The following is a 25,469-nucleotide window of genomic DNA, read 5'->3' on the forward strand; positions in this document are numbered from 1 at the left end:
ATTTTGAGGTATTTTTCTTAAATTGTGTGGTAAATTGTAAAGATTTTGTGGGATATTTCTGGAATTTGGTAGGGTTTTGATAAGAATTAGTGAGTTTGTTGGGATGTTTGTGGAATTTTGTGGGATTTTTCTGGAATTTTGTGGAATGTTTGTGGAATTTTGTGGAAATTGGGAAAGTTTTTGTGGGATGTTTCTGGAATTTGGTAGGGTTTTGATAAGAATTTGTGAGTTTGTTGGGATGTTTGTGGAATTTTGTGGGATGTTTGTGGAATTTTGTGGAAATTTTTGTAGATTTTGAGGGATGTTTCTGGAATTTGGAAGGGTTTTGAGAAGATTCAGGCAGTGTGTTGGGATGTTTGTGGTATTCCGTGGAATGTTTTTGGAATTTGGTGGGATTTTTGAGGGATTTTGCAAGATGTTTCTGGAATTTGGTAGGGTTGTGAAAAGATTTTTCTGGAATTTTGTGCGATGTTTGTAGAATTTTGTGGAAATTTTTGGAGATTTTTGTGGGATGTTTCTGGAATTTGGTAGGGTTTTGAGAAGATTTATGGAGTTGGTTGGGATGTTTGTGGAATTCCATGGAATGTTTTTGGAATTTGGTGGGATTTTTGAGGGATTTTGCAGGATATTTCTGGAATTTGGTAGGGTTTTGAGAAGATTTTTCTGGAATTTTGTGCAATGTTTGTGGAATTTTGTGGAAATTGGAAGAGATTTTGTGGGATGTTTCTGTTATTTGGAAGGGTTTTGAAAAGATTTAGGGAATTGTGTGGGATGTTTGTGGAATTTCGAAAGACTTTGAGGAGACATGAAGAATTTTGAGGTATTTTTCTTAGATTGTGTGGAAATTTGTGGAGATTTTGTGGGATGTTTCTGGAATTTGGTGGAGTTTTGTGAAAATGTAAAGGATTTTGTGGGAGGTTTCTGGAATGTTGTTCGATTTTTTTGAAATGTTGTGGAATGTTCTGGAATTTGGTGAGATTTTGAGAAGGCTTGAAGAATTTTGAGGGATTTTTCTAGGATGTGTGGAAATTTGTAAAGATTTTGTGGGATGTTTCTGGAATTTGAGAAAGTTTTGCAAAATTGTAAAGGATTTTGTGGGAGGTTTCTGGAATTTGGTAGGGTTTTGAGAAGACATGAACAATTTTGAGGGATTTTTCTTAAATTGTGTGGTAAATTGTAAAGATTTTGTGGGATATTTCTGGAATTTGGTAGGGTTTTGATAAGAATTAGTGAGTTTGTTTGGATGTTTGTGGAATTTTGTGGGATTTTTCTGGAATTTTGTGGAATGTTTGTGGAATTTTGTGGAAATTGGAAGAGTTTTTGTGGGATGTTTCTGTTATTTGGAAGGGTTTTGAAAAGATTTAGGGAATTGTGTGGGATGTTTGTGGAATTTCGAAAGACTTTGAGGAGACATGAAGAATTTTGAGGTGTATTTCTTAGATTGTGTGGAAATTTGTGGAGATTTTGTGGGATGTTTCTGGAATTTGGTGGAGTTTTGTGAAAATGTAAAGAATTTTGTGGGAGGTTTCTGGAATGTTGTGCGATTTTTTTGGAATGTTGTGGAATGTTCTGGAATTTGGTGAGATTTTGAGAAGGCTTGAAGTATTTTGAGGGATTTTTCTTAGATTGTGTGGTAAATTGTAAAGATTTTGTGGGATATTTCTGGAATTTGGTAGGGTTTTGATAAGAATTAGGGAGTTTGTTGGGATATTTGTGGAATTTTGTGGGATGTTTGTCGAATTTTTTGGAAATTTTTGTAGATTTTGTGGGATGTTTCTGGAATTTGGTAGGGTTTTGAGAAGATTTATGGAGTTGGTTGGGATGTTTGTGGTATTCCATGGAATGTTTTTGGATTTCGGTGGGATTTTTGAGGGATTTTGCAGGATATTTCTGGAATTTGGTAGGGTTTTAAGAAGATTTTTCTGAAATTTTGTGCGATGTTTGTGGAATTTTGTGGAAATTGGAAGAGATTTTGTGGGATTTTTCTGGAATTTGGTAGGGTTTTGATAAGAATTAGTGAGTTTGTTGGAATGTTTGTGGAATTTTGTGGAAACTGGAAGAGATTTTGTGGGATGTTTCTGGAATTTGGAAGGGTTTTGAAAAGATTTAGGGACTTGTGTGGGATGTTTGTGGAATTTCGAAAGACTTTGAGGAGACATGAAGAATTTTGAGGTATTTTTCTTAGATTGTGTGGAAATTTGTGGAGATTTTGTGGGATGTTTCTGGAATTTGGTGGAGTTTTGTGAAAATGTAAAGAATTTTGTGGGAGGTTTCTGGAATGTTGTGCGATTTTTTTGAAATGTTGTGGAATGTTCTGGAATTTGGTGAGATTTTGAGAAGGCTTGAAGAATTTTGAGGGATTTTTCTAGGATGTGTGGAAATTTGTAAAGATTTTGTGGGATGTTTCTGGAATTTGAGAAAGTTTTGCAAAATTGTAAAGGATTTTGTGGGAGGTTTTTGGAATTTGGTAGGGTTTTGAGAAGACATGAAGAATTTTGAGGGATTTTTCTTAGATTGTGTGGTAAATTGTAAAGATTTTGTGGGATATTTCTGGAATTTGGTAGGGTTTTGATAAGAATTAGTGAGTTTGTTGGGATGTTTGTGGAATTTTGTGGGATTTTTCTGGAATTTTGTGGAATGTTTGTGGAATTTTGTGGAAATTGGGAAAGTTTTTGTGGGATGTTTCTGGAATTTGGTAGGGTTTTGAGAAGATTTAGTGAGTTTGTTGGGATGTTTGTGGAATTTTGTGGGATGTTTGTGGAATTTTGTGGAAATTTTTGTAGATTTTGTGGGATGTTTCTGGAATTTGGAAGGGTTTTGAGAAGATTCAGGCAGTGTGTTGGGATGTTTGTGGTATTCCGTGGAATGTTTTTGGAATTTGGTGGGATTTTTGAGGGATTTTGCAAGATGTTTCTGGAATTTGGTAGGGTTGTGAAAAGATTTTTCTGGAATTTTGTGCGATGTTTGTAGAATTTTGTGGAAATTTTTGGAGATTTTTGTGGGATGTTTCTGGAATTTGGTAGGGTTTTGAGAAGATTTATGGAGTTGGTTGGGATGTTTGTGGAATTCCATGGAATGTTTTTGGAATTCGGTGGGATTTTTGAGGGATTTTGCAGGATATTTCTGGAATTTGTTAGGGTTTTGAGAAGATTTTTCTGGAATTTTGTGCAATGTTTGTGGAATTTTGTGGAAATTGGAAGAGTTTTTGTGGGATGTTTCTGTTATTTGGAAGGGTTTTGAAAAGATTTAGGGAATTGTGTGGGATGTTTGTGGAATTTCGAAAGACTTTGAGGAGACATGAAGAATTTTGAGGTATTTTTCTTAGATTGTGTGGAAATTTGTGGAGATTTTGTGGGAGGTTTCTGGAATTTGGTAAGGTTTTTATAAGACTTAGGGAGTGTGTTGGGATGTTTGTGGAATTTTGTGGGATTTTTCTGGAATTTTGTGGAATGTTTGTGGAATTTTTTGAAAATTGGAAAAGTTTTTGTGGGATATTTCTGGAATTTGGTAGGGTTTTGATAAGACTTAAGGAGTTTGTTGGGATGTTTGTGGAATTTTGTGGGATATTTCTGGAATTTGGTTGGATTTTTGTGGAATTTGGTGGGATGTTTCTTGAATTTTGAAGGACTTTGAGGAGACATGAAGAATTTTGAGGTATTTTGCTTAGATTGTGTGTTAATTTTTGGATATTTTGTGGGTTGTTTCTGGAATTTGAAAGACTTTGAGGAGTCATGAAGAATTTTGAGGGTTTTTTTAGATTTTGTGGAAATTTGTCAAGATTTTGTGGGATATTTGTCTGGAATTTGGTAGGGTTTTGAGAAGATTTTTCTGGAATTTTGTGGGATGTTTCTGGAATTTGGTAGAGTTTTGAGACGATTTAGGGAGTGTGTTGGGATGTTTGTGGAATTCCGTGGAATGTTTTTGGAATTTGGTGGGATTTTTGAGGGATTTTGCAGGATGTTTCTGGAATTTGTTAGGGTTTTGAGAAGATTTTTCTGGAATTTTGTGGGATGTTTGTGGAATTTTTGGAAATAGGAAGAGTTTTTGTGGGATGTTGCTTAAATTTGGAAGGGTTTTGAGAAGATTTAGCGAATTGTGTGGTATGTTTGTGCAATTTCGAAAGACTTCGAGGGGACATGAAGAATTTTGAAGTAATTTGCTTATATTGTGTGAAAATTTGTGGAGATTTTGTGGGATGTTTCTGGAATTTGGTGGAGTTTTGCGAAAATGTAAAGAATTTTGTGGGAGGTTTCTGGAATGTTGTGCGATTTTGTTGAAATGTTGTGGAATGTTCTGGAATTTGGTGAGATTTTGAGGAAACGTGAAGAATTTTGAGGGAATTTTCTAGGATGTGTGGAAATTTGTAAAGATTTTGTGGGAAGTCTCTGGAATTTGGTGGGGTTTTGAAAAGATTTTTCTAGAATTTTGTGAGATGTTTCTGGAATTTGGTAGGGCTTTGAGAAGGTTTAAGGAGTTTATTGGGATGTTTGTGAAATTTGTGGGATGTTTGTGGAATTTGTAAGACTTTGAGGAGACAGGAAGAATTTTGAGGTATTTTTCTTAGATTGTACGGAAGTTGGAAATGTTTTTGTGGGATGTTTCTGGAATTTGGTAGGGTTTTGAGAAGATTTAGGGAGTTTGTTGGGATGTTTCGGGAATTTTGTGGGATTTTGACTTGACTTGAAGAATTTTGAAAGAGTTTTCTTAGATTGTGTGCAAATTTCTGGAGATTTTGTGGGATGTTTCTGGAATTTGAAAGACTTCGAGGAGACATGAAGAATTTTGAGGGGTTTTTTTAGATTGTGTGGAAATTTGTCAAGATTTTGTGGTATATTTCTGGAATTTGGTAGGGTTTTGAGAAGATTTTTCTGGAATTTTGTGGGATGTTTGTGGAATTTTTGGAAACAGGAAGATTTTTTGGGATGTTTCTAAAATTTGGAAGGGTTTTGAGAAGATTTAGGGAATTGTGTGGGATGTTTGTGCAATTTCAAAAGACTTTGAGGGGACATGAAGAATTTTGAGGTATTTTGCTTATATTGTGTGGAAATTTGTGGAGATTTTGTGGGATGTTTCTGGAATTTGGTGGAGTTTTGTGAAAATGTAAAGAATTTTGTGGGAGGTTTCTGGAATGTTGTGCGATTTCTTTGACATGTTGTGGAATGTTCTGGAATTTGGTGAGATTTTGAGGAGACTTGAAAATTTTGAGGGATTTTTCTAGGATGAGTGGAAATTGGAAAAGTTTTGTGGGATTTTTCGGGAATGTGGTAGGGTTTTGAGAAGATTCAGGGAGTTTGTTGTGATGTTTGTGGAATTATGTACGATGTTTCTGGAATTCTGTGGGATTTTTGTGGAATTTTGTGGGATGTTTCTGCAGTTTTAAGGACTGAGGAGATATGAAGCAATTGAGGTATTTTTCATAGATTGTGTGGAAATTTGTGGAGATTTTTGGGGGATGTTTCTGGAATTCGATGGAGTTTTGCAAAATTGTAAAGAATTTTGTGGGAGGTTTCTGGAATGTTGTGCGATTTCTTTGGAATGTTGTGGAATGTTCTGGAATTTGGTGAGATTTTGAGGAGACGTGAAGAATTTTGAGGGAATTTTCTAGGATGTGTGGAAATTTGTAAAGATTTTGTGGGAAGTTTCCTGAATTTGGTGGGGTTTTGAGAAGATTTTTCTAGAATTTTGTGAGATGTTTCTGGAATTTGGTAGGGCTTTGAGAAGGTTTAAGGAGTTTGTTGGGATGTTTGTGGAATTGTGTGGGATGTTTGTGGAATTTCGAAAGACTTTGTGGAGACATGAAGAATTTTGAGGTATTTTTCTTAGATTGTGTGGAAATTTGTGGAGATTTTGTGGGATGTTTCTGGAATTTGGTGGAGTTTTGCGAAAATGTAAAGAATTTTGTGTGAGGTTTCTGCTGGAATGTTGTGCGATTTTTTTGGAATGTTCTGGAATGTTCTGGAATTAGGTGAGATTTTGAGGAGACTTGAAGAATTTTGAGGGATTTTTCTAGGATGTGTTGTAATTTGTAAAGTTTTTGTGGGAAGTTTCTGGAATTTGGTGGGGTTTTGAGAAGATTTTTCCAGAATTTTGTGAGAGGTTTCTGGAATTTAGTGGGGCTTTGAGAAGATTTACGGAGTTTGTTGGTATGATTGTGGAATTTTGTGGGATTTTTCTGGAATTTGGTGGCATGTTTCTGGAATTCGAAAGACTTTGATGCGACATGAAGCATTTTGAAATATTTGTCTTAGATTGTGTGGAAATTTGTGGAGATTTTTGTGGCATGTTTCTGGAATTTGTTAGGGTTTTGAGAAGATTTAGGGAGTTTGTTGGGATGTTTCTGGAATTTTGTGGGATTTTGACTAGAATCATTTTGAAAGATTTTTCACAGTTTGTGTGCAAATTTGTGGAGATTTTGTGGAATGTTTGTGGAATTTGTAAGACTTTGAAGAGATGTCGTGGTTTTAAACCAATAACTGAGAAAATTACATATTTCTTGCTGTGAGATATGTATTAGAACAAGAGCAAAACAGGCCTAAAACTTAAAAGGAAAAAGGAAAGTTTATTGACAAACTACAATAATAAGAACACCAGAATAAACTTCCAGAAAACCTTTTCATCCCCTATCTACTCACTATTTCCTTGTTCACATGACAACAGAGACAAAAACTTTGGAACTTTGATGGTTAAAACAGTTCCAATTCTTGCTACAGTCTTTTCACCAGTCTTTGTAGAGAAACAGAAGTTTCTTCCTGTTAATTTATGGAGTTTCTCAGAAGAAAACTATTTTTGTTATAGTTTTCCATTGCCCTAATGTTTGCTGCCCAGAGCTGCTATTATTCGAGCCCACTCCTCCCATTTTCACATCACTCTGAGGTTTGTATGGGCCATGAGTCTAGGGGTAGCATTTTTAAGGATAAGTTATTCAAAGGCAAAAAGTCTTCTTCATCTGTTCTGTGAGCTTCACTAGAAAACAGTTTTCTCATTGCCTCTCAAGGCTTCAAATCTCCCAGCACTTCACTATACCACAATTACTCTACTTTTTACTCAGATTTACACTTTGAACACTTTATTCCTCTCTAGATTCTGTATCATGAATTAAAGGAGGTCTTTTCAGAACTGTCCATCTCCATAGTTTTAACAGAAAGATATTTCAGCTTAATTAAAGCATCTTCTTAATTCTCTACCTTTCCTGAAGCTTCTTTTCTTTCCTGTCAGTGGTAGTTTATAAAGTCTCTTTTCATGTTGATCACTCTCTCTCTCTCTCTCTGGATAAAAAGATTAATCCGCAAGTCTCATCTGGGTAATGAAAGAGTTAAAATCTTTCCCAGGCTTTTTGTAGGTAGTTCGGTGATCTCTGCCGAACAGGAGCTGGAGCCGTCTGCGATGGAAAGTTCCTCATGGCTGCTCTGGAGAGTGTAGTCGCCGCTCCAGCCCGCTGCAAGTCCAGGGCCTCTCTCTTTCTTCACTCGGCATTTTCCAGTGAATTTAGTTACAGCAAAACCTGCAGCTGAGCCAGAGATCGGTTCGGCCCGGCCCGGGCCCGAGGAAAACCTTCCGCAGGCCCCCCGCCATCTGCCGGCCGGGACACGCGGCTGGCCCCGGCCCCGGCCCCGCCCGGCCGCATGGCCTGGGCAGGGAACGGGAGGCCTGGAGCTCTGCCACCCTTCACAGCCAGGAAACAAAGAGAACCAAGAGAGCTCTGCTTTTACACTTTAAGGTAGGGTTCACAAGTTGATCCCACTTTTCAATGGCGTAAACTGCTGTCAGTTCTCAGCAATGACCGATAATTGGTCAGGAGAAAAGACTCCAGGCAGTTCCCAGCAACTCCAACTTTCCTTAAAGGTAAAGTTAACTCCATGACAATATGATTATATTGTTTTAATTAAAGGTTTCAAGCTAGGACAGCAGTGGTCCCCACAATTTTTCATCAGTTAGTTCTTTTTGAGGCTAAATTTGATTAATGATAGGGGTTTCCCTCTCCACTGTTTCTTTGGTGAGTAAGCATTCTTTGAATTTTTAACCCATTCCTCTCTTCGGGCCACTGGCAAGAGATGGATCTCATTCCTTTCTTCATCTAATTGTTTTTGCAAAATTTCAACTAGGTTTTGAAAGGAGATGTCATGGTTTTAAACCAGTAACTAAAAAATTACTTATTTCTTGCTGTGAGATATGGATTAGAGCAAGAGCAAAACAGGCTTAAAACTTAAAAAGGGATAAAGAAAGTTTATTAACAAAACTACAAGAATAAGAACACCAGAATAAACTTCCAGACCACTCTTTTATCCCCCACTACTTGACCATTTCTTTGTATACATGACAACATAGAGACAAAAAAAATTTTGAACTTTGGTGGTTAAAAACAGTCCCAATTCTTGCTACAGTCTTTTCATCAGTCTCTGTAGAGAAACAGAAGTCTCTTTCTGATAACCTATGGAGTTTCTCACAAGAAAACTATTTCTGTTACAGTTCTCTGTTGCTCTGATGCCAGCTGCCCGGAAATCTGTCATCAGTTCTTCTCCTCTCATTTCACATCACTCTGAGGTGTGTATGGGCCATGAGTCTAGGGATGTCATTTTAAGGATGAGTCATTCAAAGGCAAAAGTCTTCTTCATCTGTCTCTGTGAGCTTTCCTAGAAAACAGTTTTCTCATTGCCCCAAGGCTTCAAAATCTTCGCTTTACTCAATTCCAGCAACTCACTGTATCACAATTACTCTCTCTTTTGCTCAAAAATCCACACTTTGAACACTCCATTCCTCCCAATATACTCTGTCATGAATTAAAGGAGTCTTTTTAAGCTACTATTGTCCATCTCCATAGCTTTAACAGAAAGGTATTTCAGCTTGTAAAGCATCTCCTTATTCTCTCTTCCCCATTTAAAACTTAACTCTTTTCCTCACTGGTTTTAGTGGTTTTATGATGTCTTCTTCATGTTGATTGTCTCTCTCTTTCTCTGTCTTTCTGGGAAAAAGGAGTAATCTGTACGTTTTATTCAGGTAGTAAAAGAATTAAAAGCTTTAGAAAAGCTGCAAGAGTTCATGGTGTCAGGTTTCAGTCCAGCAGCAGAAGCTGAAAACTAAACCAGGTTGGCCGGCTCTGCTTTCTTTTCCTCGGTGCCCCCCCTGCCCCCGTCCCCCCCCCTTCGTCCTCTGCGGCCTTGTCCGGCTTGGGGGGGGAGGGGGCAGGGGAGAAGGAGGAGGCCACGACAGAGCCTTGTTACCTTTTCAGAAGCCAGAAACAAAAGAGCGGACCAGAGTGCTCTGACTTTACATATTAGGGCGGTGTTCACAGTTTGAATTCACTTTTTAAAGGTCAAAACTGCTGTCAGTTCTTAAAAATGACTGATAATTGGTCAGGAGGAAAGTCTCCCATCAGCCACCAGCACCTTCAACTTCCTTAGCTCCTAAAATCACTATAAAGGTAAAGCCACCCCATGACATCAATTAAAGACAGGAATGGGAGCGTGGTGGGGAAAAAGGGTTTCTGGAAGTTCTATTCTGCATTCTTAACCTTGTAGTTTGGTTAATAAACTTACTCATTCCTTTAAGTTTTAAGCTTCTTTTGCCCTTCTCATCATCCACATCTCACAGCAAGAAATGAATAAGTTTTACAGTGATTTTCTAACTAATGCTTTAAAACCACGACAGGCGTAACAGAGAGTGGAACACTGGGGCTGTGCCTGCTGTGGTGTCACAGAGAGGAGAACACTGGGGCTGTGCCTGCTGTGGTGTCACAGAGAGGAGAACACTGGGGCTGTCCCTGCTGTCGTGTCACAGAGGGGGGGAAATTGGGACAGTCACAGCAGTGGTGTCACAAAGAGGAGGACATGGTAGCTATCACTGCTGTGGTGTCACAGAGAGGAGAACACTGGGGCTGTCCCTGCTGTGGTGTCACAGAGAGGGGAACACTGGGGCTGTCACTTGTGCTAGTTTGTGTTAGATTGACATTTATGAAAAAAAGAGAAACAGCTAAGGAAGTTAAGGTTGCTGGAAACTGATTGGAGATTTTTGTCCTGGCCAATACCTGGCCATTTCTGGAATTGACAGTAGTTTTGCCCATTGAAAAGTGACATCAACCTGTGAACACCACCCTTTCAATTTTAAGCCTGGGAATTTCTCTTTCTCTTTGCTTTCTGGCTTTTGAAGAGGTAACAGGGCTCTGGTTCAGCCTCCACCGCTCCACGTCAGACAAGGTCGCGGCGGGGAGCGGGGCTGGCTGGAGTTCTGCGGTTCCTGGTGCTGGATGGCGACTGTGAAGTGACAGGAGCCCCTTCCCAGAGGGGCTGAAGCCCTTGCAGGGCTAGCTGCGCCTTGTGCAGCGGGGCTGCCGGGTCAGGCCGCTTCCTGGCTCGGCTGCAGTTTCTGACGCTGCTGGCTTTCAGCAGAGACTGCCGAGGAAGGGGAGGGAAAGCTCTTGAGCTGCGGCGTGCTGAGACAGTGGCCACACTCCTCCAGAGCAGCTACCAAAAATCTTCCCTGGCAAACGGCTCCAGCCGCTGCCTCGGCAGAGATCAAGGCCTGGGCAAGAGTTTAACCCTTTCACTAGGCAGATGAGACTTGCAGATTAATCCTTTTTCCAGAGAGAGGGGAAGAGAGAGGGATCACCATGGAAAGAGACAGCATCAAGGATCAAAGGCAGCAAGGGAAGGAATTAACCCTCAGATGGAAAGACAATAAGGAGATGCCTGAATAAGCTGAAGTTTTCTTTTGTTCAAGCTATGGAGAGGGACAATAATGTCCTGAAAAAACTCCTTTCATTCCTGAAAGAGTATTTTGGGGGGAATGGAGTATTTCAAAGTGTAGATCTGAGCAAAAGTAATTCATTGATAAAGCTGAGTCAAGGGTGAAGTGGTTGTAATCCTAGGAGATGCTGGAAGAGAAAAGGAGAAGTGAGAGTTGTTGAAGATTTGTGGCTCTTAAGAGACAAAGCAAAAAATTCTGTTTCCAGAGATGGTCACAGAGACAAATGAAGAGAACTTTTGCCTTGGAAGATCTCATCCTTCAAAGGACACCCCTTGAATCATGGCCCAAGAACACAGCTCAGAGTGGTGTGAAATGGGAGGAAAGGACTGATGGCAGAGTTTTCTGGGCCACTGGCATCAGAGCAATAGGAAGCCACGAGAAAATGGTTTTCTTATGAAAAACTCCATAGATTGAAATAAAAGAACTTCTTTTTCTCGACAAAGACTGCTGAAAAGACTACAGCAAAGTTTGGACTGTTTTAACCACCAGGGTTTGTTTTTTTTCCTCTATGTTGTCAATTAAAGACAGGAATGGCAGCGTGGTGGGGAAAAAGGGTTTCTGGAAGTTTTATTCTGCTTTCTTAACCTTGTAGTTTGGTTAATAAACTTACTCATTCCTTTAGGTTTTAAGCTTCTTTTGCCCTTCTCATCATCCACATCTCACAGCAAGAAATGAGTAAATTTTACAGTGATTTTCTAACTAATGCTTTAAAACCACGACAGGCGTAACAGAGAGTGGAACACTGGGGCTGTGCCTGCTGTGATGTCACAGAGAGGAGAACACTGGGGCTGTCCCTGCTGTGGTGTCACAGAGAGGAGAACACTGGGGCTGTCCCTGCTGTGCTGTCACAGAGAGGTGGAAACTGGGACATTCACAGCGGTTGTGTCACAGTGTCATGGGGTGGTTTTACCTTTATGGTAGTTTTGAGAGCTAAGGAAGTTGAAGGTGCTGGTGGCTGATGGCAGTCTTTCCTCCAGACCAATTATCAGTCATTTCTAACAATTGATAGCAGTTTTGACCATTAAAACGTAGAGTCACCCTATGAACACCTCCTTAAGATGTAAAGTCAGAGCACTCTTGTCCTCTTTTGTTTCCAGCTTCTGAAAAGGTAACAAGGCTCTGTCTTGGCCTCCTCCTCTCCCCCCCCCGCCCTCCAGGCCGGACAAGGCCACAGAGGACGAAGGCGGGGGCGGAGGAAAAGAAAGCAGAGCCGGCCAACCTGGTTTAGTTTTCAGTTTCTGCTGCTGGACTGAAACCTGACACCATGAACTCTTGCAGCTTTTCTAAAGCTTTTAATTCTTTTACTACCTGAATAAAATGTACAGATTACTCCTTTTTCCCAGAAAGACAGAGAAAGAGAGAGACAATCAACATGAAGAAGACATCATAAAACCACTAAAACCAGTGAGGAAAAGAGTTAAGTTTTAAATGGGGAAGAGAGAATAAGGAGATGCTTTACAAGCTGAAATACCTTTCTGTTAAAGCTATGGAGATGGACAATAGTAGCTTAAAAAGACTACTTTAATTCATGACCGAGTATACTGGGAGGAATGGAGTGTTCAAAGTGTAGATTTTTGAGCAAAAGAGAGAGTAATTGTGATACAGTGAGTTGTTGGAACAGGGTGAAGCGAAGATTTGAGGCCTTGAGGGCAATGAGAAAACTGTTTCCAGAGAAGCTCACAGAGACAGATGAAGACGACTTTTGCCTTTGAATGACTCATCCTTAAAATGACATCCCTAGACTCATGGCCCATACACACCTCAGAGTGATGTGAAATGGGAGGAGAAAATCTGATGACAGATTTCTGGGCAGCTGGCATCAGGGAAATGTAAAACTATAACAAAAGAGGTTTTCTTGTGAGAAACTCCATAGGTTAGCAGAAGGAGGGGAAGAAACCTCTCAAGAACTTCCAAGTCAGAATCCAACTCCAAAGTTTCTTTTCCTTTTAATGGGTCCCACTGAGGGACGTGACTGAGAAAGTGTCCCCAGGCCCCAGGCAGAGCAGAGAACTGGAGGCTCTGATGACAGATGGGGACAAAGAGAAGCCAAGTCCTGGTGCCCTGGGCCACAGCAGCCTCTGTGCCAGCAAGGGCTGTGAGGAGACACTTTGTCCTGAGGCCCTGGGGCCTCCTGGCACAGCCCCAGCAAGGCTGGCCACTGTCACCCCCTTGGCCTGCCCTCAGCATCCCCCCTAGCCCACATGCCAGTGGCCTCAGGGATCTGCTGGAAGGAGTCCCTGGGGAGCCTTGCTCAGGAATGGCCCTGGGGGCTCCTTCATGCTCCAGGGACTGCAGCTTTTTCAAAGGACTTTGGCTTTTGCCTTGGAGTCTCTGAGAGCTTTGTGCAATCCTGGTCTCCAATTATCTGCTGTAATTAGTCCCTTGAGAGGCTTTGTCAGTAACAACACTCCGTGGGGCTCATTAATGCTTCAAGGTACTTCAGTTTTTAAGGTACTTTCTTTTTTCCTTCCCACACTGAGTGTCTGAGAAGTTTGTGCAATCAAGGCCCCAATTATCTGCTTTAACGAGTCCCTTGGGAGCTTTGCATTGACACTCGGTGGGGCTCATCAATACTTTGAGATACTCTGGGGTTTTTCAGCTACTTTGGATTTTCCTTCCAACACTGAGTCTCTGAGAGGTTTCTGTGCAATTCTGGCCTCCAGTTCTCTCCTCCAAGGAGTCCATCAGGAGCCTGTGTTGGGGATGAATCTCAGTGGCACCCATTAATGTTTGGAAATACTTTGGGTTTTTCCTCTGACTTGGACTCCTGGAAAGGTTTGTGCAATCTCCTCTCAGGCCCTGAGGTTCAAGGGCTCAGCTCCAAATGCACCACGGGGCTCATTAGGATCAAGCAAATCCTAACAAACCATGGCTGTGCCTTGATTTCCCTCTGGTCTGGTGCAGTTCTTAGGAAAGTTTCCTACAATAGTTATGGAGAAATAGTTCAAAGAGCTTCTAGGAAGTATGTGTTCCTATTTTAAAGGGTGTCTTTTATTCCTGTTCTCTTTAGAGCAGATGTGATTGCAGCATTCAGTGATGGATATTGATCCAGGGTCTCTCCTAAGGAGGTCTGGCCAGGTCAGAGAAGCTGTGCCTTGAGGTCTGACCCAGTGTGGACAACCTTGTTCCACATTCCCCAGCCCCATCCTGTCTCTCCTCCCTCACCTGGGACCTGCTTTGCTCAGAGAACTGGCTGCACTCAGGCAAAGAGGGGTTTTTCTTCTTTTATTGTAGCAATCTAAAACTTCTGAGTTTCCCCATGGAAATCAGATACCCTCCTCAAGTGTGTGCCAAGCCAAGGTGCCACCAAGGAGGTTCCCCTTCTCCAAGGCAGAACCACACAAGGAATGTTTCAGACACGCAGGGAGTTCTACAAGAAACACAAACCTAGAGTTGGCTGAAGGCAGAATTAGAGCAGCTGCAGAGGGACAGACAAGCTTTGAACTCCTTGCAGCTGAAAGCACCAAGTGGGTTGTTGGGAGGTGTGTGAGTGAGGCAAGAGTGAGGGAAAGGAAATGCAGAGAGCCCTGGAAGTGCTTCTGTGCAGACAGGCTGTGGGAAAGGGCACTGCAGAGCTGCCCTGGGCCAGCTGTGAGAGTGGATTATCATCCCAACCTGCACTGGGCCATTGCAAGGGGCTGTTGCCATGGACACTGCACTGACCCCACTGTTGGGTTTGGGTGCCACAGCTGGCCTCATCAGATTTGAAAACTTGAATCAAATTATTCCCAGAGGTTTGGTTTGTTTAGGTCTTCTGAATGCTCGTGAGCCCTGGGGCACTGAATTCCTGACTTGAAGAGCTGAAGGCTGAACAAGCCTCTGGAGAAGTAAAACTCAGCACCAGCAGCCTCCAAGTTTCTGAGGAAGTCAGCAGCCCCCACTGAGGCCATCCCTGCCCAGAGACTGTGGGGGAATGGGCAGACAAGGAGAGCATCCCTGGGGCTGGGGAAGCAGAACTCAGAGGCACCAGCAGCTCCAGGTGGGAAATGGAGCGTGGAATGGGGCTGTGAAAGCCCTGCCTGGGCTGTGCCAATCAGGACAGACAAACCCTGACCCCCATCCCCCAAACAACTCTCTCAAGGACACATTTAGAAGGAATTACAATTGTTTGTGTCCTCTGAGTTGGATGCACTGGAGAAATACCTACAAGAAATTTTTTAGAGCTCAAAAGAACAAAATATACTTTACTGGCAACTTTAGAAACTCAGAGAAACTTTGTCAAAAGGTTTAATATGACATTCAACCAACAAAAAATATTTCTCAAAGCAATAACTTGGCTCATTCAACTTTAAAAACTCTAAGTTTTTAAGTTTCTCAAAATTTGCAAGAGGATAGAAATAGAAGAAGAAGACACTGAAAGACAGAAAGACAACAAAACCTTAGAGAAGCACACACAGAGATACCAACTCCTGGATTCCAGCAGCATTCAGATTGAAATTCCAAGAGGATGTAGGGTCAAGACTTGTTCTTGCCTTGTGGTCAGCCTTAAATTCCCCTTGGTCTTCCTGGGCCCTTTCCCCAGGTGGGATTTCCCATCATTTGGTCACTCAGGAGCTGGGCTGGGTGCTCCAGAGGTGGGTGTGGAGCATTGCCTTTGGTGTGCCAGGGACTGGCAGACACTGCTGGGCTGGGAGAGAGGCTCTGGGGGGATTGGGGTTACAGGGCAGTGCAGTGCTGGGGTTACAGGGCAGGACAAGGCTGGACCTGCCCCTTCCTTCCCCACAGACAAGATGTTTCCAGCCAACAACCTCCTCCAGTCTCACAACAGGCAACGTTGGAGGTGGAATCCCAGTTCTGGCCATGGATACCTGGCTGAGAAAGTCAGTTCTTTTTCATTGGAGGGAAGTACAGAGCCCCAGGGTTTGGAAGGCAAGTGAGACATGGACATCAGGAGGCCAAGGCCAGCCAGATTTGCCAATAATGGCAGACTTCATCTGGGAGCAGAATTTTCCTGGCAATATTCCTATGGGAAAACTGCTGAATATCAGGAAATTTGGAGATGCAATCCCAATTCTGGTTTTTGGTGCCTAGAGAAGAAGGACAGTTCTTTTTCATAGCAAGGAAAGCATGGAGCCCCAGTGTTCTAGTAGCAGATGAGAAGTGATCCTCAAGAGGCCCAGGTCAGCCACACAAGTCAGGCCAAGCCAGACCTGTTCTGTGTTCCCTTGGTTCTATTGGGCCCTGCAGTGTCACAATGGTCTCTGTGGTTCCACAGGTCCCAAAATGTCACAATGGGCCCTTGGTCCCATGGAGCCCCCCAGGGTCACTCTGGTTCCCTTGGATCCATGAGGCCCCGTGGTATCACAATGGGTCCTTGGTTCCATGGAGCCCCACAGTGTCAGAATGTTCTGCTTGGTTCCATTGGGCCCTGTAGTGTCACAATGGTCCCTTGGTTCCATGGGGCCCTGTGCTGGTGCATTCCCCCCTGCCCTTCTCAGGCCGCCCTGCCAGCTGAGAAATGCTCCTTGGGCCTGGGCCTTGGCCAACAGCCCCTGGGCTCAGCTCCTCTGCAGCTCATCAGAAACACTGTCTGCTCCCAGGCACTGCTGCTGCCCAAGCAGCTCCTGCTTGCTTCAGGAGCAGCCCTGGGAACTGTTTCTGTTCCCTCCATGGCACAACATCCCTGTTCTCAGCCTTGCAAAGAAAGCTGTCGATGCCAAGAGCGGCCAAGATGAAACATTGCTGTGCCTGAAGCCCCTCTCTTGAGGCCCTACAAACAGCGCTCCAAAAGGAGCCCCTTGCAGCTCTCCTGGGCCAGCCACCTCCCTCGGAGTGGGGCCTCTGTGAGCCGGGAACTCTCCCGTTTGCTGCACTCGGGGCGTCCCCGAACAGCGACGGAGCCTGGGCCGATCCCCCCACTCCTCCAGGCTCAGCCCTTGCCCACTGGGGAGATGCCAGGGAGCATTTCCCTGCCCTGCAGGGGAATTTCTCACAGCTGCCTTGCACTGCCTCTTTGTGTCTGTGTGCACACACCAGTGCTGTGCCCTGGCAAATGTGGCAGAAATGCTGCTGTCGGAGGAGCTGGAGTGCCTTGGAAATGTGAGTCAGTCAGGCCTGTAAGTGAGGTTAAGTCATGAGGTCTAAGCTAAGTTAAATGTTGCTAAGTGTTGTTCTTTTCCTAACTTGTAATGTTTTATATATATTATAAGCTAAGTTAAATACTGTTAAATATTATTCATCTGCTAAACTGCTAAGTCATATAAGTTAGGTTAAATACAGTAAATACTGTTCTTTTGCTAAATTGTGATGTTTGGGATATCAATTAAGGTTAAGGTATCAGTTAAGTCCTGTTAAGTTTGAGCTCTGTTAATCTTTTAGGCTGTATTACTTTTATCCTTGCTCTCACTGTCCTTTTGTCACACACACACACACACACACACACACATATACACACACGGACACTTCTGGGTTCATTTTTGGTTTAGTTGCCTGGAATTTCTTTGGTTTTGTTGTTGCTTTGTTTCCTTGCTGTGCCTGAAGTGTCCAGTCAGGACTACAGTGACTCTTGCAAAGGAACTTTGTGCTGCTGGTGCTTAATATTAAATCTTGTTTTTGTTCCTTCCTTGCCAGGGATTTTTTAAACGCTCTCAAGCCCTCGTTTGCGACAGGGTGAAGGAGCCCTGGCCCAGGCTCTGGTTCTGGCAGCACTGGCCAAACGCTGCTGGAGCTCAGACAGCCCTGGAGATGGGAGCCTTCCCTGAGGAGCCTGTTCAGTGCCCCAGCAGCCTCGGAGGAAAAACCTTTTCCTCACATCCAGCCTAAATCTGCCTGCCTCAGCTCCAGCTGCTCCCTCCACTCCTGTCCCTGGGCACCAGAGGGAAGAGGTTCCTGCAGCCCCCAGCCAGGGACCCGCTCTCAAGGCTGCTGCCACGGCAACCAGGCCTGGCACCAGCTGGGATGCTCGGATTCCACGGGCTGGGCTTCATGAATGGGATTCCCCAATTTCCTGCTCCCGCTAAATTCGCGCTGCCGCTCACTTCCCTCCCGCCTCCCATGGAAAACACAAAAGGCAAAGATCCCAGGCTCGGATAAGAACAATTTATTGAGAATAGAAAAAAGATAAGGAACAAACAGGAAGAGAAACAATTTGGATTACAGAAGGGATAAGACAAACTATTTACAGGGAAAACTAAACACCACCTACTGGCTCTTCCTGGACATGTATTTCCTCCTGCCAGGAAATGACACCCTTCTCCTCTGGTGAGTCCTTTTCCTGCCCCTGGCAATGACCTGAGATGGGATTGAATATAATGACAGGGCCATGGCCATACCCTCACATTCTTTGATCCCAAATCATGTCATTGCCACAGGCAGGAAAAGGTACAGGGGTGTTCTCAGCATGGATCACATGGAACATGGATCACGAAGTCACCAGGTCATTTCCCAACATGGATCCTCTGGAGCTGGAGCCATGGACAGAGCTCTTGCTGCATTTGGGGCTTTAGCAGGGCTTGGTGGAGGCACTTACTGGTGCTTCTGTTGGTGTTTGATCAAGTGAGAGTGCCTGGAGAAGCTCTTCCCACACTGGGGACATTCGTAGGGCCTCTCCCAAATGTGCATGAGTTTGTGGGTACTGAGGCTGGAGCTTGGGCTGAAGCTCTTCCCACATTCCCCACATTCAAAAGGCCTCTCCCCAGTGTGGATCCGCCGGTGCCTGACGAGGGTGGAGCTGTGCTTGAAGCCCTCCCCACAGTCAGGGCAGCAGAAGGGCTTCTCATCTGTGTGAATACGCTGGTGCACGAGGAGATTGGAGCTGGTCTGAAACCTCTTCCCACACTCAGGACACTCGTAGGGCCTCTCCCCAGTGTGGATGCACTGGTGGATGATGAGTTGGGAGTTGAAGCTGAAGCCCTTCCCACTTTTCCCACACTTGTAGGCCCAATCCCCAGTGTGGATCATCTGGTGGCGGATCATTTTGCTGCTCCGGCTGAAGCTCTTCCCACATTCCAAGCACTTGTAGCGCTTCTCCCCATCCTGAAGCTGCTCATGGACCACCAGCTCAGAGCCCTGGCTGGATCTCCGGCCACCTTCCCTGCACAGGGTGGGTCTTTCCTCCTCAGAGCACCCTGGGATGGGTTTGGATTCCCTCCTCCTGCGGGATCTCCAGGGATTTTCCTCCCCGTTTGATTTTTGTGCTGTGGAGCTGCTCAAAACAGCCTCTTCCATGAGGTTCTGCCCTGGGGATTTGTCCTCCCTGGTCTCCATCCTAAGTTCCTTGTCTGGGGGAGGAAGGACTAGGAGAGAATAAAATTTGCCTCCGTGCCAGAGGGAAGGGGAAGGAGATCCCCCCAGTGCATCCCTGGCAGGACGGTGTTGGCAGCGGGGTTGTCCTGCAGCCGGGGCCATGCTGGGCTGGGAGATGGAGCAGGAGAGAGGGGGAAAGGGGCACTGACTTCCTCCTCACCTGCCTGGGTGTCCTGGGGCATCTTCCTCTTCCTCACAGCCTCTTCCTCCATCCAGCCAAGGTTTGGGAATGGGAAATCCTGGTTTGGAGAAAACAAGGAATGAGCACAATGAGTTTGAATGTCCCTTGGCCCAAGTCCCTCTCTAGAAGCCACTGGATATCTGAGGTGTCTTGGTTTGAAAGGAAAGGTGTTTGCTAGGGAAGGCAGAAACCTCCACGGAAATTGATAAAAATGTAAGCAACAACCCCTTCAAAATTCCAGAAACATCCCACAAAATCTCCTCCAATTTGCACACAATGGAAGAAAAATCTTTCAAAATTCTTCAAGTCTCGTAAAAATCCCTCAAAATTCCACAAAAATCCCAGGAAATTCCACAAACTTCCCACAAATTTGGCTCCTCTCCCTGGGTGGAGCATCTCACAATGGGCTGATGTCATTTTATCACTATTGCAGTGAGACTCAATGGCCCATTACCAGAAGATATCCCCCTGGGGGAAGGATGGGTGGTGGGAGAGATAAAGAAAACTGCCTCACCAGGTTTTAACAGCTGGCCCATTAACAGAAGATATCCCCCCCATTATGAGGGATGGGTGATGAAAGAGATAAAGAAAACTGCCCCACCAGGTTTTAACAGATGGTGATAGAATACATACTTTTGGCTACATCTTGCATTGTAACCCAAGACATGGGGTCCATAAAAATTTTACACCACCAAAATTCAGCCCTGAAAATGCCTTCCAGGAATTCCCCACCTCTGTTTTCTCCCTTTTGCTGTTCAGGGTTTCCTCCTTGTCCCAGCTCCTTGGGGTCATGTGTGTACTGGGGGTCCTCTGTCTACTCAGTCCCTGACCTCTTCAGGCTGCTGGGAGTGCCAGGAATCTAAAAATTTCCCCTGTTTCCATCTCAACACTTAGGGATGCTGGAAGTTTTTGGGGTCCCAGGGTCCCTGCTCCCCTTATTCTCTTCTTGGGGTTTCAGGGGGTCCGTGGAGACACCTCCCTCCCCCCCCCCGCCCCTCTCCAGGCTGTTGAGGGTCCCGCGAATCGCGGCTGTCCCCCTCTCTGGACTCCCCACTTTGGGGTCCTGGGGGTCACAGAGCTCTGCTCCTCAAGACTGCCTCTGCCAGCAGCAGCCACTGGGAACCCCCAATGTCCCCCCAAGGGGCATTTTCCACTCAGCTCTGGAGTTCTTCATTTTCCAAACATCCCCCCCGCCCCAAAACGCAACCCAGGAACCCCCCAGGATATCTGGGCCGAGCTTGCCCTCCCCAGTCACCTGTGGGATGGCGGGGTGACGATCCCACGGATGGGAGGCTGTGAATTCAGGGAATGCTCAGCTGGGATATACTGGGCCTGATATCATACTGGGATAAGAAGCACTTGACTGGGATTACTAGGAGTGTCTGGGAATGGCTATGGACATGCTGAGGGCAAATGGGATATACTGGGGGTGTCTGTGACCATACTGGGGATGACTGGGAACACACTGGGAACAATGGGAACTGTGCTGGGGACAACTGGGACCCTGTGCTGCAGACAACTGGGAACAAGTAGGAGTGACTGTGTCTGCACTGGGTGCAACTGAGCGTGACTGGGACCATGCTGGGAGCGGCTGGGATCATCTGGGGAGGGACTGGGACTATACTGGGGGCAACTGGGTGCAACTGGGATCACACTGGGAGGAACAGGGAGCAACTGGAACCATGCTGAGGGCAACTGGCATCCTGCCAGGAACACAGTGGGAGCAGCTGGGCCATGATGGGCAAGACTGGGACCATACTGGCAGCAACTGTAACTGCACTCAGGATGACTGGGAGTGGCTGGGAGCAACTGGGATCAGGCTGGAAGCACCTGAGGAGTGACTGAGAGTGACTGGGATAGACTGGGAGAGACTGAAACCACAGTGCAGGTAAATGGGAGCAACTGGAACCACACTGGATAATCATGGGAGCAGCTGTGCCCATGCTGGGGTCATACTGGGATCCCAGTGGAACTAACTGGGGTCCTACTGGGAGCAAATGGAATGGAAAGGTGCTGGCCATGACTGGAAGCATGCTGGGAGGATCTGGGGTTGACTGGAACCATACTGGGAGTGACTGAGTGCAACAGCTCATACCTGAGAGTGACTGCAATTGTACTGGGAGTGGCCGGGATCATCCTGGAAATGTTTTTCTGTAGATCTTCTGTCTTTCTGGTCTCTTTTTCTTCTCCTTCTTATCCTACGTACCTGGAAAATTTTTGGATATCTTAATGTTACCCAAAATCTTAAGGGTTTACACTTTTTAGGTTAAATGGTTAAAGTTAGTAAACTTAATGCTATGGTAAGAGTTGTATGTTCAGTTTAATGTTGTATTAAACCCTTTGCATAGTTCCATGATTGTCTATGTTCTGCCAGTTAAATTTTGTATCATTTTGACCTTTTTGCTCAGTTGGTCAGAGAATGGTGCCAGCATCACCGAGGTTGTGGGTTCAATCCTTGTGGGGCTATTCACTTAGGAATTGGATTTGATGGTCCTTGTGGGTCCCTTCCTACCAAGAATATTCTTTGCATCTGTCCATTCTGAGAATATCTGGTTGGTGTTCCTCCTGTGCGCTAAACTCAAGCACAGGAACCTTTGGTTACCACCAGCATTGAAGTGTTCTGGGGTGTTACAGCCCTGCAGGCTCACAGTGGCATCTTGTTTCCATAAGGCCCCAGAGTGTCCCACTGGTTCCTTGGTTCTATGGGCCCAAGAGTGCCAAAATGATCCCCTTGGTTCCACAACTTCCCACAGTGTCCCACTGGCCCCTTGGTACCATAAGGATCTAGAATGTCACACAGGTTTATGGCATTTGTCCTTGCTGCCCCTCACATCCCACTGCCCCACAGAGAGCCCTGAGCCACCCGTGAGGGACAGGCCCTGCTGGGCCAGGCCTGGGCTCAGGGCTTGGCCTTTCTGCTTCCTCCAACCCAGCCAGGGCTTGCTCAGCATTGCAGTTCCCTGCTCAGAGCCTTTGGCTCCCGGCAATCCTGGCCTCCAGAATCTGCTCTCACCAGTGCCTGGGGAGCCTTTGGCAGTCCCTGCCCTCAGTGGGGCCGATTGAAGCTCCAAGGGTCTTGGAGTTTTGCTTCTGATTCCTTGAGCAGCTTCTTCAGCCTGAAGGAGGGACAAAAGTGGATCAGGAAAAATAGAAGGAACCACGAGGTTGAGCACTCCCTGAATTCATAGCCCCCTACTTGTGGGATCATCATCCCCCACCCCTCAATCCGACAGGTGCCTGGGGAGGGGGAGCTCGGCCCAGATATCCTGAGGGGTCCCTCAGGGGTTGGGTTTTTTGGGGAGGATGTTTGGAGAATGAAGAACTCCAGAGCTGAGTGGAAAATGCCCCTTGGGGGGATACTGGGGGATACCAGCATCCCTAAGTGAGGAGATAGAAATAGGGGGAACATTTCAAATTCCTGGCACTCCCAGCAGCCTGAAGAGGTCAGGGACCGAGTAGACAGAGGACCCCCAGTACAAGTGTGATCCCCAGCAGCTGGGACAAGGAGGAAACCATGAACACCAAAAGAGGGAGACCAGAGATGGGGAACTCGTGGAAGGCATTTTCAGGGCTGAATCTTGGTGTTTGGGAGGTTTTTATGGACCCCATGTCTTGGGTTGCAATGCAAGATGTAACCAAAAGTATGTATTCTATCACCATCTTTTAAAACCTGGTGGGGCAGTTTTCATTATCTCCTCCATGACCCAACCCTCATAACTGGGGGATATCTCCTGTTAATGGGCCAGCTGTTAAAACCTGGTGAGGCAGTTTTCTTTATCTCTCCCACCACCCATCCTCCCCCCAGGGGGATAGCTTCTGGTAATGGGCCATTGAGTCTCACTGCAATACTGATAAAATGACAACATTCCATTGTGAGATGCTCCACCCAGGAGCATCCTGGGCCATTCCTGCCTAGATATAATCTGAGCATCAGAACACCACAGGCAGTCTTTCTCCACTTGTATCCCAGAGGAGACAGAAGACACATCTACAGCACCAGAATTTCAGAGGTAAGCTACACCCTTCTATGGGATCATTGCTTCAACAGAACCACATCTGTCACTCCATGTGGACTGCAGCCACCATTTAATCTTAAATTTGGATAAGACTGCTTCCAACACCCTGACCAACAGGGTGTCAGGTTGTATTCTGATTCTCTCAGTGAGTTGTTTTTTTGTTGGTTTGTTTGTTGTTTTTTTTTTTTGTACTGCTGCATTTTCATTTCCTTTCTTTAGTAAATAACTGTTATCTATCTTCCTATATCAATATTTGAGAGCACTTTGATATCAAGATTATAATAATTCGGAGGGGGGTGTTGCTTACATTCTTACCAATTTCAGTGGAGGTTTCTGCCTTCCCTAGCAAACACCTGTCCTTTCAAACCAAGACACCTCAGATATCCAGTGGCTTCTAGAGAGGGACTTGGGCCAAGGGACATTCAAACTCATTGTGCTCATTCCTTGTTTACTCCCAAACCAGGATTTTCCAATCCCAAATCTTGTCTGGATGGAGAAGGAGGCTGTGAGGAAGAGGAAGATGCCCCAGGACACCCAGGCAGGTGAGGAGGAAGTCAGTGCCCCTTTCCCCCTCTCTCCTGCTCCATCTCCCAGCCCAGCCTGGCCCCGGCTGCAGGACAACCCCGCTGCCAACACCGTCCTGCCAGGGACACACTGCGGGGATCTCCTTCCCCTTCCCTCTGGCACGGAGGCAAATTTTATTCTCTCCTTGTCCTTCCTCCCCCAGACAAGGAACTTAGGATGGAGACCAGGGAGGACAAATCTTCACAGCAAAACGTCATGGAAGAGGCTGACTTGAGCGGCTCCACATTCCGGGAATCCAATGGGGAGGAAAAGCCCTGGAGATCCCGCAGGAGGAGGGGATCCAAACCCATCCCAGGGTGCTCTGAGGAGGAAAGACCCACCCTGTGCAGGGAAGGTGACCAGAGATCCAGCCGGGGCTCTGAGCTGGTGGTCCATGAGCAGCTTCAGGATGGGGCGAAGCCCTACAAGTGCTTGGAGTGTGGGAAGAGCTTCAGCTCGAGCAGCAAACTGATCCGCCACCAGATGATCCACACTGGGGAATGGGCCTATGAGTGTGGGAAATGTGGGAAGGGCTTCAGCTGCAACTCCGAATTCATCCGTCACCAGCGCAGCCACACTGGGGAGAGGCCCTACGAGTGTCCCAAGTGTGGGAAGAGGTTTCAGAGGAGCTCTCATCTCCTCGTGCACCAGCGGATTCACACAGATGAGAAGCCCTTCTGCTGCCCTGACTGTGGGGAGGGCTTCAAGCACAATTCCACCCTTGTCAGGCACCAGCGGATCCACACTGGGGAGAGGCCCTGTGAGTGTCCCCAGTGTGGGAAGAGCTTCAGAAACAGCTCCTACCTGACCATCCACCAGAGGACCCACACTGGGGAACGGCCCTATGAGTGTGAGGAATGTGGGATGACCTTCAGCCAGAGGTCCCAACTGACCATTCACCAGATGATCCACACTGGGGAGAGGCCCTATGAATGTCTCCAGTGTGGGAAGAGGTTTCGCATCAGCTCCACTCTCCTCGTGCACCAGCGGATTCACACAGAGGAGAGGCCCTTCCGCTGCCCTGACTGCGGGAAGGGCTTCAAGCGAAACTCCCACCTCATCTCCCACCGGTGCAGCCACAGCGGGGAGAGGCCCTATGAGTGTCCCCAGTGTGGGAAGAGCTTCACCCAGAGCTCTCACTTGACCAGACACCAACAGAGGCACCACTAAGGGAAGCCCTGCGAGTGCCCCAAGTGCAGGAAGAGCTTCATGTGCTGCTCCAGCTCCATCCCCCATCAGAGGCCCCATGTTGGGCAGAGCCCTGATGACCCACGTTCCCAGTGATCTGTGTTAGGAAGACACTGGGCTGGTGGTCCTTTTGTTTTGTTCCGATTATCTTTTGATTCATCTTTATCCCTTTAAAACAGTCAAAATTGGGGTAAAAGTCTATAAATTCATCAAAGGCATCTAGAGCCTCACATTTTACTAGTGCTTCAAGGTAATCTGGTATTCAGGGCAATACTTGGGGGTTGTGGAGCTATTTGGTGGAGTTTTCTCCATTTTTGGCACTCAAAGCAACGAGAGTTTTATCTGTCACCTCAGAACCACTCAATGCCACTGAAAACTGCACAGTGCCACTCAAAACTATTGGATTCCACAACCCCTCCGGGTGTGATGCCTTAAGTTTTAGCTTTTAAATTTTTCATATTTTGCACTGTCTAGGTTTGTAGTTTTGAACTTCATATTAAGTGTTAGTGAGCTCTCTTCACAGAGTAGGTAGACAA

The 25,469-nt window shown here is 45.6% G+C and overlaps 1 protein-coding gene across 1 annotated transcript in view; it reads left to right on the plus strand.

Annotated features, from left to right (window-relative positions):
• LOC147646881 (uncharacterized) overlaps positions 1-25,469 on the plus strand; it is a 450,805-nt gene that overhangs the window by 134,765 nt on the left and 290,571 nt on the right. Inside the window, 1 exon segment of the mRNA XM_086872717.1 lies at positions 24,410-24,901. Coding sequence (XP_086728843.1) covers positions 24,410-24,901 — 492 coding nt within the window.

This window comes from Cyanistes caeruleus, unplaced genomic scaffold, assembly GCF_971803275.1.
Source record: "Cyanistes caeruleus unplaced genomic scaffold, bCyaCae1.hap1.1 HAP1_SCAFFOLD_76, whole genome shotgun sequence".
Classification (NCBI taxonomy): domain Eukaryota; kingdom Metazoa; phylum Chordata; class Aves; order Passeriformes; family Paridae; genus Cyanistes; species Cyanistes caeruleus.